At 42.2% G+C, this 16,634-nt stretch overlaps 1 protein-coding gene across 4 annotated transcripts in view; it reads left to right on the top strand.

Moving 5' to 3' along the window:
• Ten-a (tenascin accessory) overlaps positions 1-16,634 on the top strand; it is a 219,474-nt gene that overhangs the window by 179,635 nt on the left and 23,205 nt on the right. For all 4 annotated transcript variants that reach the window (XM_036365139.2, XM_036365141.2, XM_036365143.2 and 1 more), the window contains one exon: positions 12,480-12,599. In XM_036365139.2, coding sequence (XP_036221032.2) covers positions 12,480-12,599 — 120 coding nt within the window. The remainder of the gene's footprint in view (positions 1-12,479; positions 12,600-16,634) is intronic.

Here is a 16,634-nt window from a genome sequence, read left to right as displayed (position 1 = left end):
TTTTGCAAAGTGAGCGAACATGAATGAAAAGAAAGCCAAAACGAAAAACGTCGTGAGAGTCAACAAAACACTGGGCCGATGGAAAGAAAGGACCAAACGCTCACATCCAGGCAAGCGAGACGCTGCCGTGGTAGTTCATTGTTCCGAAAACAGTAACAAAACGAAAGATACTTGTGCTCATCCTCACCTCCCCCAGCCCGCTTACAGCCCCGGAACGACGATGTGAATGCACTTTTGTTGCAAGAACTAGGTGAAGTGTTGAAGAAAACAATATCCCCGCCCGCTCGCATGTGCGTTGCAATAATGAGTTGGCTGCGGTTTCGGCTGATTATCTGAGCCAGTAATCGAAATTATTCAGTGCACAGTTGGAGACTCTCAAACAACATGTGCAATCGCGTGGGAGGGGGCTACAAGGACCTGGGCGCGGGTGGCGGCGTTAGAGCGCAATGCGCGCTGCTGAGGAGCAACAACCGTTGGAAAATTCAATGCATAAATAATGAAAGATTTAAATTCAAACTCAAATTTCGTGCGCGGCAACAACATTTTGCATAAAAGTAATCAAAAATATTTTAGTTTGCCATATTTTAGTTAGCTTTCTATTTGGACTTCACTCAAGCAGCGGATGTGTGCCATGTCGCTTGTCGGCTGAGGAAGATGAAGCTACGCTTTTATAGTGCTACATATATAATATTTACGAACTGCTTTCTTAAACGTAATTCTTAATATGTATTGAATAAGAGTTTGCAAGTGAATTTAGCATTCGTTTGCTGCAGAATAATTAATTCGAAGTGGTGGCTCGCTAAGCTCTTTATATGTGCACTGGAAAACATATATTGCAGCATCTTATAAGTGGATAATATTGTATAATGTAGACGGTGGCTTAACACCCTAACTATTCACCTTAGTGCTCGGATTACAAATATTAATATATGCCTCAAAAGAGTATGTATGCTATACACTCATTTATGATAAAGGAATGGTAATATTTAGGGTCTGCATAGAAGTGTGAGTACCCACTCTATTTCTAAGGAGTTAATACAACAACCACAAGTAACGACTAAATTAACTACTTGAATCTATTTCGGAGGTAAGCCCAAGCATTTTGTGCTGTTCGGAGAAGCTTCGACTCTGTTCATTATGATTCTCTTGCGATACGCTTATAGCCGTACATAATTTGATCCAGTGTTTTCTTATCGCTCAAAAATTTTCTCTTTTCAATTAACACTTCCACATCAAAGTTTTAATGAGTTTCCATTAAACGTGAAATTGCCATGTTTTACATAATTGTGTTTCTTCTAAAACATAAAGTGTTTTAATCGCATTTTAATACGCAACTGGCGCAATCAGCACCCGCCCACCCCGCGCGCAAATAAACAATTTCGCTTCGATTGTTGCCAGGCGTCGGCACGACGTTGCCAACAGCGCTGCCCGGCAACAATCAACAGAAATGTGAGAGTAATAAACAACTTGTTATTTTGGCCTACATTGCATAACATTGGCTATCGCTTTACGCCGAAATTACATCCATTCAGCAGCAGGGTTCCACTACGTCAGCCGTGAGGCTATCAATTTGCGCCGAAAGCTTTCAACCGAATTCCCTTTTATTACCATCCCACTCTTTAACCCTTGCAACGGCATTCGACCTTTGCGCAGGGCAATTTCGATCTAAATGTGTCTGCGTTGCGGGTTGTGTGATGAATATATTTTGCTGTAATTCTATCATTCAAAAGCAGCTAAACTTGAACGGCGCTACCCCAATAAACATTCAGCAATTAATTGCAGACCCGTTGGTTGATTCGGTAGCTTAAGAGGGCTGCTAAAGCCTGCGGAAAGCACGAGGACCTTGAAGCAGGCGTGAGGGGTAGAGAATTCGCCTCAAATGTAGCTGTTTTCCAACAAATGGAAATTGCTATGAAATTTGTATTATGATAAATATTTTATTGGCGGCAAAATGTGGCATTACAACTTTCCAGCAACAAGCTGCTGTCGTTCGTATGCAAATGAGGAAATTACAGCCCAAGCTTGCTGGCTTCAACACATGCTTGCAGAGGAATTCAAAGCTTTAAGCAGATAGCAGAAAAGCGCCATTAAATTGAATTCTGAGGTGTCAGCTGTCACTGTCGTTGTCCCTGTTGGGGAAGCTCACTTTAATGGAATTTTCTGCATTGCCCTCGCGCTATTCTCTTCTGCCTAAGCGTCCCACACACTTACACTCATGTACGCATTCTCACTACTGTGGTGTGTTTTTGGTGCGATTTCAGCTTTTACTTGTCGGCATTTAAAATGAATTGTGTCAAACGTTGAAAAAATGTGTCTACATGCCGCAAATAGTTTTTTAGCGCTACAACACACACATATATATATATAGTTGGGGCAAGTCTTTTGGCGGCAGGCGGAGGCCCGACCAGGCTCTTGGCGGCTGAGCACTCTTCCGTCCACCAAAATGGCTGACAGCCAACGAACGGAGCGAATTCCCAAAAGCAGCCGTAGACAGTAGAGCTCGGCGCAGCTCCTCTCCAACCTCTAAGCACCTTATCTGCGCGTCCCTTCGTTAGGCTCAGACTTATTTTTCCGCTTGCAGTTTTCCGCTTTATGGTGACGTTCGAAATAAAAAAGCCAACCTATGTTAGTTTATCATGATTTTTCGTGGAATTTGTACCATGTAATTCCTGACACAAAAAATTTTCCGCGCGTCCACCCCAACCCGGTGCATGTTGCCAAGCATCGAGTGTGGCTCGGCAGGTTGCAACTCTGACGTCCTCAGCACATTTGCTCCATTCCGCGTGTGCACTTAGACAACAGCCACGGCGAGCACAGCTCAGCCATTGTCCTAAGCGCTACATTGCCTCTTTCAATACCAACAAGCTCTCATGAACACCGAATGAACATTAGGGTGTGTGTGTGTAGCGCTGCTTGCAAACGATATGTGGCAGGATGTTGCTAGCCGGAGAAGCGCAAGTTAGAGCGAAATGCAACAAATTTCATGCTTTTTACCCCCATTTGTTTTTGTGTTTTTCATTTAGTTGCCATACTTTAGTGCGCCACAAAACAAATCAACAGCAACAATCGTGTAGAGTGGTTAGCAACGAGCGTTTCCACAGGCAAAAGCAAAACTCGGCTGATTCTTTCCACGAATTGCAATTGGGCGCTGCGCCTCGCTGTGAGTCAGCGTGGCTACGCTGGCAGGCCAGTTGGCAGCGAAATGGGTGTGTCGTGACAGGCAGAATGTTGCTCTGTATCAGCTATTTTCTTGCGCCATTTACCGCGCACGAGTCCTTATCTTCTTGCCACACTGACGTTGCTGGCTACCAAACGGGCTCCCCACTGGTGTACACGCCATGTCTGCTTAGGCGCGTTTGTGTGGGTGTGCTCTGTGCGGATAGCATTTTTTATGGACACATGTACTTGCAGCACTCAATTGCCCATCGACTGTATAACTTTGTGGGCTTTTGCGGTTTTATGATTTGCGGAAACGCTTATGCAATGTCGGTGTGTCAGCGCAAAATTGCCATCGAAGAGATAACTTTGAAGTGTTCGGCAAGCAAAATGAAAAACGCGTCGCGGCCGTAATGACACAACATGGCCGTTTCATTCCACTAGCAATTTTGCAAAGTGTTATGAACTAGAAAGGGTGTACAACAGCTTTTTCGGGTCAACTTTTAGATACTTAGAGCGCCACATTATCTATCTAAACATTTATCAAAGGACCCGGAAAACAAAGAAATATAGAAAAGTTGCAAAATGTACTCGTGCACTTTTCAATTCGCTTTGTTCATTTAGTTGTTATTTTAAATGTTTGCTTTTCTCTCTTTTGCATTTTCTGTGCCTTCTGGAAGGGAAGCAAGGCTTTGTTCATTTCCAATTCGTGCAACCGACATAATTACTTGTGACAGCCTACAAATGTACTTCCATCAAATGCGCCGCCACCTGCCACTCCTTCGCCCTACGTTGCCCTTGCCCCACGTTGCCGAATGTCTTTTTTTTATTGTGCAACTTACAATTAAAATAATTAACTTTAAATGCTACAAAAAGGTTGCACAAGCAACGACGCAAGCTGGTCCGCCATGGGAAAGACGTCGACATGGCTGCCAAACTATTTCCGGAAGTTAAGCAAACGGGCCAAAGGCAGCAGAGAGCTTTTAAAGCGAAAGAAAATGGAAACAGTAAGCTTCAATTAGATTAAAAGCATATGAAGCCAAGCGCGAGGCTATGTGATTAGATTGCGCTTTGAGAAAGTGCAAACCTGTTGAGGCGAACTCCGCTCACGAAGTCGTTGTAGTTTGCTCCTTAAAGACACTAAACGGTATCGTGGCCAACTAAAAGTATAATCGGCAGGATATGCAAGTCTTAAAACCACAACTACCGCCATTTTGTCTACTCTATTGGACAGAAACCGTTATGTCCCAAATAGAATTCCTTGATGAGTTGAATATACCCTACTTAGAATTCTTTCGGGCGCTCTGCAGGCCAGGAGCCTCCTAACGGCGCTTGAACCTGTACATAAAAGCAATAACAACAACAGCAATAAAAACAACTTAAAATGAAAGGTAAGCGGATTCATAAGTGTGTGTAATGAAACGTTATAATCGCCACAGTGCGACAGGCGCTGAACGGACTGCCCGGTGGCAAATAGGCAGGCTGAAGAACTCACGCCCCAGTGAATCAGTTTGTAATAGCATGTACATACATGTATGGTGAAATAACACCTGAAATGAGCACATTTTGAAATGTTTTTCAAAATGTTTTACAGAAGAATTATTTAAATATTACCTTTGTGTTGCAACAATGAGGCTCCCTCTCATCCTCGATCGTAAGTGATTGCTCTGTGGCACATATCCTCGAGTGATGGAGTCATCAGACCAAATCCCATTGGTGCGTCTGCATTCATTGTAAGAGCGCCCAATAGAGAGATTGGGAAACTTAGTCTTCTTCAGTTATTATTTAGAAAGCAACGAATAGACCTCGCTTTGTTAATTATTACATTAAAGCCCTCGTGCTTCCTTTTAGATGTCCTCCGTTCGCAAATAATCAATGGGGCGTTAACGCTTCGATTGGTGAATTTATCGGCCAACTCATGCAACTATCAGGTCGAACGTGGTTTGTGTGTGCAACAACGTGCATAAAAGTACGTCACTGGGCCTTGACGCGTCACAACTGCAACTGCAACTGAATCTGCAACTGGCATGCAAGTGGAGCTTAGGGAATAAATTGCCTGCCTGAAACAAGTGACACTGCTCGCCTTCCACGTGACATCTGGGCTGCATTAATTTGTATTTATCACTTGCCGCTCGCGAAGAGGCAAGTTGAGAGTGCCGGGTGTCTCTGCCATTTGCTTTATAAGTGCGCGTGTGCATTAGTGTGTAGTCTCAATCCGACGCTTGGGCAGAGCGACGTCAAAGCAATTGCCGACGCACCATCTCGGGATACTTTAGTTGCAAAGATTAAGACTTCGAAACGTCCCAAGCGCAGCCAATGATATTTGAACAGTTTGCTTCTTCTGAGTGGAAATATTCATAATTGAATTTCACAATGGCATTTGAATAAGAGCAACATTTACTGTGTAAAAGCCACTTGAGCTCAGCTGCAGTGTAGGTGTGTAGAGCAGCAAGTCGCTCGCATTAAGCAAGTGGCATGTGGTGAGTAGTTGGGCCTTCTGCTGCCGTCATCTGTTTGAGGGGCTCGAAAATGCGAGTGCGCAGAAAATTGCAACACTCAGCGACAGCTTTTCAAGTGTCACTTTTGCATGTCATATTATGTGCCCCAATAAATGTGTATGCATGCAACTCGCACAAAAAGCAATAGAATTCACTTTCACATGCAGAGCCTTTCTCACAAAAAATGCTTCAGCTGCACAAAATTGCTCCATACTAAATTAGTGTGTACATAACTCTCTGCACAAAGGAGTGCACAAGCCTCAAATGAACACACACCAACACATGTGGCATGTTTGGTGCACAGCGACTGGCTGAAAGGCGCTTTCATAGCCCTGTGTCGCTATGTAAATTTACAAAGTGCAAATTATGCCGTACAAAGCGCTACTTTTGTGCGAGCAAACTTAAAAATTCTATTTAAAATTGTTGTTGCTGCGAAAAGCTTTGAATGACTGAGCGAATGCGTGAATGTGTGAATGAGGAGCACCGGTGGTTGAGTGAATGAGCGGATGGAATGGCAATGTATGGAATTCCCAAAACGACACGCCAGCGGAGCGGGGCTGCCTAGGATTGCTGGTGGTATGGTGAGTCAAGCAACACTTCATCAACATTGCAGACACAACTATGAACTGCTGCACATGTGTGCTTCACAAACATACCCACACACTCCTTCTCTCCAGCCATTTTGTCATACCTGTAAGTGGTGGGAGCAGCGAAGTCGCGGAAGGCGGTGCACAGTGCAACAAGTTCCGTCACATATGCGAAATTTTCTGTTTTGAAAAGTGGAAATTTAAAGCTCGCATTCGCCAGGCTAACTTCACTTCGGTAGATCAAGAAATTATTCGAATTCATTCAGTTCAAAGCGTTTTGAAATCCCTCTTTACGGCGCCAAAATGCGAACACCACCAAAAAGCTGCTCAGTGGCGACTTCTCGTCAAATTCCATATTCAACACAATGCTGGAGATGCAACTTAGATTGCTTAGTTAATGAGAATCAAAATAAAAAGTCGTAAAATTCACAACCCTTTTCATCTAGAAAAGTGCCAGCGGCGAAGCAATAGAATTTCAACACTGTGCGCACTCACTTCCACATGCGAGCTTGCAAAGCTCCACATCCATATATACCTACGTACATATTCAGAGGTAGGAGCAGTGGCGATGAAAGATGAATGGCTTAAGAACCGAAAGGGGTTTGAAAGCGATAATTAAAAGAAAGAATGGCTAAACTCCTCAACTTAAGCACCGTTCTGCCTTTCTGAACACATCGCGCCTTACATGTGTGTGTATGTGCATATAATAAATTACTTTGCGGGCACTTATCCACACAAACACTCGCACAGCCTGTCTTTTGCAACAGCAAATTTAAATTATTTGCTTGGCTAAAAGGTAATGCAACATGTGGATGTGTCTGTCTCACCACAGTCGCAGATAAAAAATGGTGGAAGCTGGTAGGAAAATTGGCTGAGATTGCGACTCTACGGTCCGCTAGCAAGAGAGGGCGTGTTGCCGAATATGAGTTCATGTGGTAAGCTCGTAGAATGGGAGCGTTGCAAATGTTTTCAACTCTGCATGTGGACACTGTAGTGGAGTTGCACCGTGACCGATACTGATGAGCGTCTAGTTCTTGTTGTTGTGGTTGTGAATTCGCTGTGTCAAAGATGCCAGTGATCGCGTTTTTTCAAATCGCGACAATTTATTTATGATTCAGGCGCCTCTTTGTTGTTAGTGGCATTATCGTAAACTGGCTGCATACGTGCATGTTCTGAGGGCAGAAATAATATGAGACTTCAATGTTTGCTATGACAGTAATTTTATTTGGATAGTGAAAACGGAATGGTGGTTTTACAAAAACAAACAGGGAAACAAATGCAGAAATCGGAAGTCGCTTTGAATTTTCGAAAACCCGTCGCTCCTCCAACACCAAATTCAACTCATTGCAATAATCAGAAACTTATTTTGACGAGTATCAATTTTGAATATGAGTACTGTTATCTCGAAGCAAAATAGGTCTCTGATGTGACCTGACTGGTGCACCCAATTGAGAAGCAGTCTATTTATGCTATCATTAGTGTTTGAAAAAGGGCTTCCAGCAGGTAAAATTATTCCTATTTACGCTTCAGCCTTAAGGTCGAAAACTATTTTACAAGAGTTAAAAAGGTAGCAGGAGATCGTTAATTGAAATAAGAAAGCGCTTTAAAACTCTAATTTTTGGTAAGAAAAATCTATTATTTGCCAGCACGAGTAGTCTAAAGTAGTCATCGGTGGGAGTGTGGTATCTCTGCAACTCCTACATATATTTCAGTGCCCATGACGGCGATATACACGACAGTAAACAGGCTCCCAGTCGCAGATGCCCGAGGTTACGATATGTTGGCCAACGAATGACTCATATATTTGCACACACCCGTATACATGTACACATACATATGTTAATAATTGTTATGGACCGAGCTACAATATTGGCAGGCAGCCTCACACACAAGTCCATATTTATATTTACTGTTTATAAATGTGAATGCACTGATAAGAGCAGAGCGAAGCGAAGGTGAGAGTATAGCGTTTGTATGTATTTAGGCCGCTCACACATTCAACGCGCTGAGCAAATATCTAGGCGCTCTCACACTCGATCATAATGTGTGTAGCATTGTCTTAATTGTCCACTTCATCATCTCTGTGTCGCATACAAAAAAACAAACGCACATATTGAAACAAAGTTACAAAGTTATATGATGGAGCGCCAGCGTTGCCACAGCGCAAAAAACATTTGTCCTATATTGGCCTTTGTTTGCCTTGCAAGGAGAAAGTGACACAAGAGTTTGTTCGAGAATGTGTACAGAGCTCTACAAAATCCGTTGCATACTTTCAGGCACTAATTTCACTTTAATGGATAATCCATACTGTAAATGATTTTCACAAATTTATAATAATATTGTCAGGAACAAAATGCTGGCTTGGGACTAATAGCAAACGCCAAATAAATATACTCTGTAATTTGTGCTAAATTTAATCGGAATTTTAAATGGAAGTGGAAAATGATTAAAGTAAACGCTTGTAAAACGGCTAAACTGCGGATGGATGATGGTGCACATATATGGGCTTTGTACCTCCTCTCACATGTAAGCCCTCACTACTAACTCACATCCTAACAGTTCCGTGAGCCGACGACTTGTTTATACACTCCGATGCCTGTGTGACACACATTTCGCAGATTGTATTTTGTCGCTGTTCAGCTGCCGATTCGGCCTCCGTCGATTGTTCGTCCTTTCCTCTCACGCCCGTTAGCCACTCGCACACAACTCACTAATTTTCAATTTGCGGCTCGTCCGCCCTCTTTGCTTGCTTACAATGCTCTGCACTTGTGCCAAGTCTCTGGCGTCGGGTGCATATCCTCGTGCCGCTCCATGCCACATGAAATATTATCCATTTCAAGGATTAGACGTTATGCCATAAATTGACTCACTTGCATTTATGAGTCTTTCATTAGAATTAGTCGCATTGCTGGTTAGCCGCTTGCCAAGCCATCGAGCTCCGCAACTGTGTTAGTGTGTTATGATAGTTGGTTGGCTTATTTCGTTGGCAGGGTACACCGAGAGGTGTGTGAAGGGCTGCTTCATTGTATATGTGGTCAGTACGTCGGTCGGTTGGCAGACTCGGTTCGGTGCCGTGGTCAGATGCCTGCGACTGCTTACCCCGCAACGGTGTATCTGTGTGTGCGAGTGTGTAGCACTTGTATATATTTGGAGTTGATATCGAGCAAAGTTTCAGTTACATTGCTGCTGCAGTTCAGCTGCACTCAACCTGCTTTTCGAGAACGAGGAGAGAAGAACGTTCAGTTGAATAGTTGGCGCTTATGGCTTTTCTCTATTCTACTGACTGGTGTTCCCACCCTGCCATCGCATTGCTTAATTGATGTGCCAATGGAAAGTAATTACTTTTTCATTTCTTCTTCGCCTTCGTCTCATTTCCCCATTGTACCGGTCCAGGTTGTTTTGCCTCTTCGAGTTAAGTGTAAAGTTTTATGTAAGCTTTTGCGTTCAGCGCTCGAAGTGGAAAATATTTATATCCAGCCCCGCACGTCCGTTATAATAATTCTGCAGGGAGTGTTCCTGTCTTTTGCTTACTCAATTCATGTATTTTATCGCAACTAATTACGTAATGACTCTGATTTTTTCACCAGTTATTTTATGCTGAGTAAGTTAAGATAGGTGATGCGACCCGCTTGGACTTCGATTTAGGCCAAATTAAGTACGATTGTATACTAATGCCGACCTGTTGTATTTGGCAGCTTTAACTACAGAACTGAAAATTGCTTTTGTGACCAGGGGTTATCCCTAATACTTCTGAGAACGTATGGAGAGATTTCCTTCATATTTTCCAAAAGTATTAAGTGCTAACGGGATGCGAAAGCAACCATTTCCTACGACAAGTTTAATGATACTCAGTTTCCAGATGGTCAATACCTCTTATTTTTGACATGAAAATTTTTCCGAAAGCCATGAGTTTTTTCTCCAGAACCTGCAGACTCCCTAAATAGGTATATATGTACATCAAAATGCGTCGGATCAAACGGTTAAAAGGCAAATATTTCGGAATTCGAATTTCCGCCCTTTTGTATCCAAATCTCTCATTTTTCTCTCACTTCCACTTATTTGCTCCGTACATGATTTGTGTCTAAAAGAAAGTCTTATTTTTATGGCAATAATAACAAAACGGCATAACAGTGGCACGCACGCATTCCTCCGTTTATAGTTGATAGAGCGGCGTCCAATAAAATGTTGCAAGTAAACAAAAAATTACGGCGATAAAATTGCTTGCGGATCTATGGGCTTACCAGCTCATACGACGCATCAACAGGCACACTTACATACCTCCATACGGGTGACCCGAACAGCATATTGTAGCATATGTTGAGGCGTGTTACACATTTTTAATGCAGTCAAGCGTTAGCGGTAAAATAACTATTTAAGTGTGTTAGTGCATGAAAATAAGCAAGTTTTATTACGAAAATGCGACGACACAATAACAATGCATACATACACCTCGTGCGTCTGTGTGTGAGGAAGACAGAAGGGCTTCACTCACAGCCACACACACAACACACGAGCGCACAAGCACAAGATTTGTCGTCGAAGATGAATGTGGTGGCAAGCTGATGGCGAGAGGAGACGCTCGCAAATAACCCAAAACGCGTTAAATGAAATTGCCCTGAAAGAACGACATGATTAAGCTCGAGTGAGCGCCGAATGTGATTTGATCAAAGCGAAAGAAATTGCGGCGTTCAATCATAAGCTTGTTGCCGCACTAAACAAACAATTGATGAGACTCCAGGAAGAAAGGAAGAACTACGATATCCAAAGCTCGAAAGTATCAGAACCTGAAGCCAGTCAGAACTGCCAGAAGAACTTTCGCTGCGCCTGCCGACAGCCCACAGGGGGAGCCATAAGGGTAACGAGGACACGTCTAATGCGATTACAAGCCGCGCATGTGTGAGTGAGCAATATTGTACATTTTATTACTACAACAACAAGTGGCACGGCCGTCAAATGGATGTAGCAAAGAGCCCAGACATGAATGTGTGGCGCAGTTGCGACGACACGCACACACACACCCACACGCGGTTGTTGGCATTGCTCACAGTAAGAGCGCTCATGTGGATGAATTTGTGACGTTACGTCGCTGCTTACGGTGCTGTGCTTCATTTATTTATATCTGCAAACATTTGGTGCACACAAGGGCCGTTGAGCCATGTAACAGTCCATGTTTGTAGGCGGGGCGCGTTGTGCACCCGCCAATAAGATATTTATAAATTCAAAAAATTACGGCTTTTCCTCGTAAAAGCTCTCAAAGTTTGTTTGTTGTTGCCAGTTGTTATTGTTATTATTATTATTTTTTTTTTGTTGTAACGCTGTCATATTACGGCTTATGTTAGCAAACAGCTTTTGTGCAACTTTTCAAACATTCTGGAAGCAAGATGAAACTTATCGTAGGGCTATATTTTTCTAAAAGGAAAGCGTTCGAAATAGTTTAAGAGTTTTTCAGCTGCATGTTTTCAAACCTGAACTATACTCTTATAAAACATTAAACAAAACAAAAGTCGGTGTGCCATTTATTAGCTACATTCAAGCCCGAATAGGGCTGCAAAATTTCAATACACACACACATACAAAAAATGGCACATCGACTCTGTAAATACTTCCGTTATATGCATTCATAATTTATTGATATACGATTACGTTAAGAAGGTTCGAACGGACCAATATCTCTTTAAACATCGGTTGAGTAGACAACTTATTGCATTCAGTATCTGTTCAACATTATTCTTGGCACTTTTACTTTCACTTTAACTCGATATAAACTAGTCTTATTGTATGGTACTCTCAACTCTTTATTTTAAGATTAAGTTAAGTTTCTGCATCAAATGCCATGCATTTCACATCCTAGGACCTTAAGACTTTTACATTTCGAAATTTTATTCAATTACTTTCGATTATGGTCAACACATGGTTGTCGATTTTATATACCGTTAATCACCACCAACTTATGATTGAATAACCTCATAGCTCACTAGTTTTTCATGATTTTCAATTACTCCTCTCGTAAATAATTGAAGACCACAATTCATCAGAAATTACAGCATCCGCCTTTTTCTTTGTCATTACCCGAAACCACACATATAAATACTCTTATTCGCCGTTATGTTTTCAACCACTACACTATCATGACATTACTCATGAATGCGATTTCTAACGTCTCTAATTGTGCCTTGTTCTATCCCCCTATTCCCCACCAACCCGTTCGATTTGTCGCGCATATCGCTGTGCGCTGCAGTCGGGTGTCGGTAATGCGTGGACAGGTCATCACGCCGCAGGGATTAGGCATTGTCGGCATTCGGGTTTCGGTCGACCGGGATTCGAGATTCGGATTCACTCTGACACGCCAAGGAGGCTGGTGAGTATCTTTTCAATTATATATGCTATACGTAAATATAAATATATAGCAATTAAGCAATTTTAAGTACAAACACAAATATAAGTAGGGCCACCAACGCGTTTCCCGCCCAGCCGATTATACAACTTGAATTCTTCATAATTTGTATCGATTTTTAGAACTTAGATAAAAGCAAGAGAAGTATGCTGACAAAATGCTGTAGCATAACTCACGCTCTAGAAGACCTATGGAAATTGCCTAATTGGAGTGCCAGTATAGCCAGCAGGACTTATAAGGATCAGGCACTCCGCATAAAATTAGCCAAGTCTAATATCTTTTAAAGAAAGTTAAAGATATCATAGCAACACGCACGCACACACACACACACACACATACGCAGCCATCCTGGTTCATTGTCACAGAGGAACTTTCCTCGGAAAGTTGAATATTTAATTGGAAATCCGCTTAGAGATATTAAATATATTTGCATACAATTTCCTTGAAATTTCCATACCGACAACAACAACAATAACAACAACAGCTGTGCCAGTCGGAATGAAACAGCAAATCGGAATATTTCCGCATAAGCAAACAAACACAAAGCGGGAACGAAAAACCCACACAACAACATAAGCGAACAGAATAAGAGAATGGAATTTTAAAGGCATACAAATATTTTAATTTAATCCCACTTAAATTGTGAGTTGGAAACAATGAGTGAGCACTCTCTTCGTGGGTATGGAATCGCCTTATCAGTTTGGTGAAAGCAGTGAGAGCGCGCCAGTGGAGAAGGAAAAACAACAGCTGCGGCGCAAACAACAGCCTATGGCCATCGTTACTGTCCAAGCGATGAACTTCTCACGCGAAATGTGCCAGTGATGCGACACAAGAGCAACTTTGCGCTGCCGGGTATCTCTCGGCCTCAGCGATGGTCATTGGGCGCTTCAAAAAGGCGAATCTTCGTGAAAGCCACAACAACTGCTGACTGGGAGATACTTCGCTTCTTTGCCTTCGGCTTGGAGTTGTCCTCAGCGCAGCGAGTATTTTTCGAAAACTAATTAAATTAAATTTGCAACGCATGAACAATTTTTAATTCTGATAATTTTTACGAGTGAACGATCGCCTACTGGAGGTTGTAGCCGAGCGGTACTCTGCTAAGGATAATGCGGGCGAAGCAAGGTCATAGTAAACACGTAGAAACAAATGAATTCAACTGCATCACAAGCTTTATTTACAAGCGAGCAGTAGGTACATTTCTACATGAGAATTTGAAACTTTCTTCGAGACTCGATAACACTGTGCAATACAGCATAAAAACAAACTTTGGGCGCTACTGAAGATTGAAAAATTTCTCTTATAAATATATATATGGTGTGTACAGCAATATTCACAAAATTAATTCGTGAACCATGTGCAGCAAGTAAGCCACGTTGCAGGATTCAGTTCACAGTGCCAGCTATGTTGGACATTCCAATTATTGTGATTTAGGCTTCTAACTCATTCCATCGTGGACATACTCGTATATGGGCAACAGACAGACATGTATACTCAACAAAGATACTACTAACTCAACGCCCTCTTGTCCAGTCCCTTTTCATTGTTATGTGCTCAGCCAGACTTCGTTTTAATGTATGCTTGATATCACTCCGCAGTTCTGCTGCTACACCCTTATTGTCATATAACTTTTCATTAGCCCAGTGCCTTAATTCGCCACGTCCAATATAGCAGCGGCAATTCCGAATTATTTATTTATGCGTAGTCTCTTTTGTCCCTGTATTGTTATTATTATTAGCTGGTTTCATTGTCCTGCATCACTTGTTGCCCGATCTGCTCCTGCTGCTTTGAGCGTTACATACCCTAGTGGAACTAAACGGCCGCAACAATCCACTAGAAGCAGTAGAAAAATAAATACTGCCTCTCGTTACACCGTTATACGTTTAATACACCCACACTGACAAAAGAAAATGAAATATTCCCCGTACACTAGCGCAAGCACGGATTCACCCTGCGGTGGATTCACGAGATCTGAAGCTAGTTCCACAAAAAATCTCACCTTCCTTTCTTTAAATGAATAATGAAACGAAACTGAAAATATCAATAAGAACTAAGGAATATGATTCCTCGTTGTCTGAAAGGCTTCCAAAATAATTTTTAATGAATCGGTTCTCAGTAAAACATCCAGAAGAAGAGACTTTACATAAATTCCAAGTAATTCAAAATGGTCAGCGCTGATAAAACAAAAACAATAAGAAAATCAATCGCTCTGTAAATTAAAGGACTGCAATTTTTATTCTCCACGAATGTATTTATGTTGACTGTCACACACTTCCATACACACACACGGACGTTCGTAAACTTTGGATAATGCTGTGGGGTATTTGAGGGCGCACGCCTCATCGGCCCCTAATATTTGGGTCAATTGCAAATTAAGCGTGCAAGTTTTTCAACAACAGCAGCAAAAACAAATGCAATTCAATTTGCTAGTGTTGCTGCAATTATGTTGCCGTTGTAATGGCTGTTGGCGCTGTTAATGCAACACTTTGCAAATCAACGCTACTTTAATGAAAACGCGTTCGTACTTATGCATCCCTTCTCGTAAGCACTCGTCAGTGTGTGCGTGTGTGCGAAAGCAAATGCAGCTTACAACTGTAATTGAAAGCGTGTTGTTTCAGCGCGAAATGCGTTGCAATTTATTTCTGTTTAAAATGCCACACCAGTTGCAACAAAAAATTAAGAGCAAATCTGTAATTGCAAATGGCAATCAACCATAAATTTAAACAACGGCCTTTATGTGCACGGGGCCGAGGATGTGGCGGAGATATGCCCTAGCCCCCCCGCATTTGACATTTTTGCGGGTTAATCGAAAATCAATATCTTACGACTTGTTAAACACGAGTTTATGCCAACCCCAGCGCATGTGCTGGAAATTGCGGAATTACATTGGCACTGAAAGTAAATTTCTATGTCAAGCCATAAGCTTTTGAAGACCCTTCTGCTCTTGGTCGTAAGTGACCCAGAGCAGGCGGTTCCAACTTCTTACTCGCTCAGAACCCCAACACAAGCGTAAAATCTAAAAACAATGCGAATGCACCGAAATAAATGAGGTATGTAAGTACAGTTGCGCCAGGGAAAGAATTGAATTTGGTTGGCCAAACTGCGCCGAAATGCGCAGAAAACAAAGCCAAAGTTAGAGCACTAAAAATGGTGTTAGGACCAGCAGGACGAAGCACGAAAGTGCTGAGGGGAATGTTTTCAGAACGAAACAGCAAGTGCAACCAGCAGCAGACACACACATGCAAACGAATGTACGAGGATTGACGGAACGCAAACCGGAAATGAACAGGTAGTGGCGCAAAAACATACAAAGCGGGCACGGTACGGTAGGTGTGGTGTATGTGTTGGCTTGTTGCATCACTCGTCTGTTGTTTCACTGCGGCAATTGTCGGAATTGTTTTGCTGCTGGCGAATCTTCCTTTTTGTGCGCGTGTTGTTTTGCGTCTAATTAAATAGCTTTTAGCGGAAAATTAATTCAGCCATTTCCGCTGCAATGCAACTGCGCCAACATCGGCGGCGTCAATTAAGCCGAAAACACAACGGCGAAAACCTCCCTTCCACCAACGCGCGCGGAAAAATTTTCGCGATTTCCACATTCACTTTGCCTGCAACCAACAACATCAGGCATTTTGTTCGAGTTGAAAATAGTTGCAATTATTTGGAGAACTATGGGAAATCGAAAAGAGGATCGCCATCCAATTTTCAAATCTTACAGAACAAATATTTTCAAATTATATCGATGCGTAGTTCTGGAGTACCCGTCATTAAATCTCATTCAATTGGCATACCGTAATCAAAGGAACGAAAAGTCAAAATCTGCTAGTACTAGTAGCGTGAGTTTCTAGAAGCAAATATTTAGCACCACGTGTTATTGGTACCCGATGACCATAGTTTCCAAGCTTTGTAAATCGCTTATATGTATTACTTATGAAATTACTATAGATTGCCGCCCACTCTTCATTGAAGGAATGTACAGCTTCTTATTGATAATGCTTCCCATAC

The sequence above is a fragment of the Bactrocera oleae genome, chromosome 5 (assembly GCF_042242935.1).
Source record: "Bactrocera oleae isolate idBacOlea1 chromosome 5, idBacOlea1, whole genome shotgun sequence".
NCBI classification, from domain to species: Eukaryota; Metazoa; Arthropoda; class Insecta; order Diptera; family Tephritidae; genus Bactrocera; species Bactrocera oleae.
Note: the sequence above shows the minus strand (reverse complement) of the source record. Positions and strands in the feature narration are given on the sequence as shown.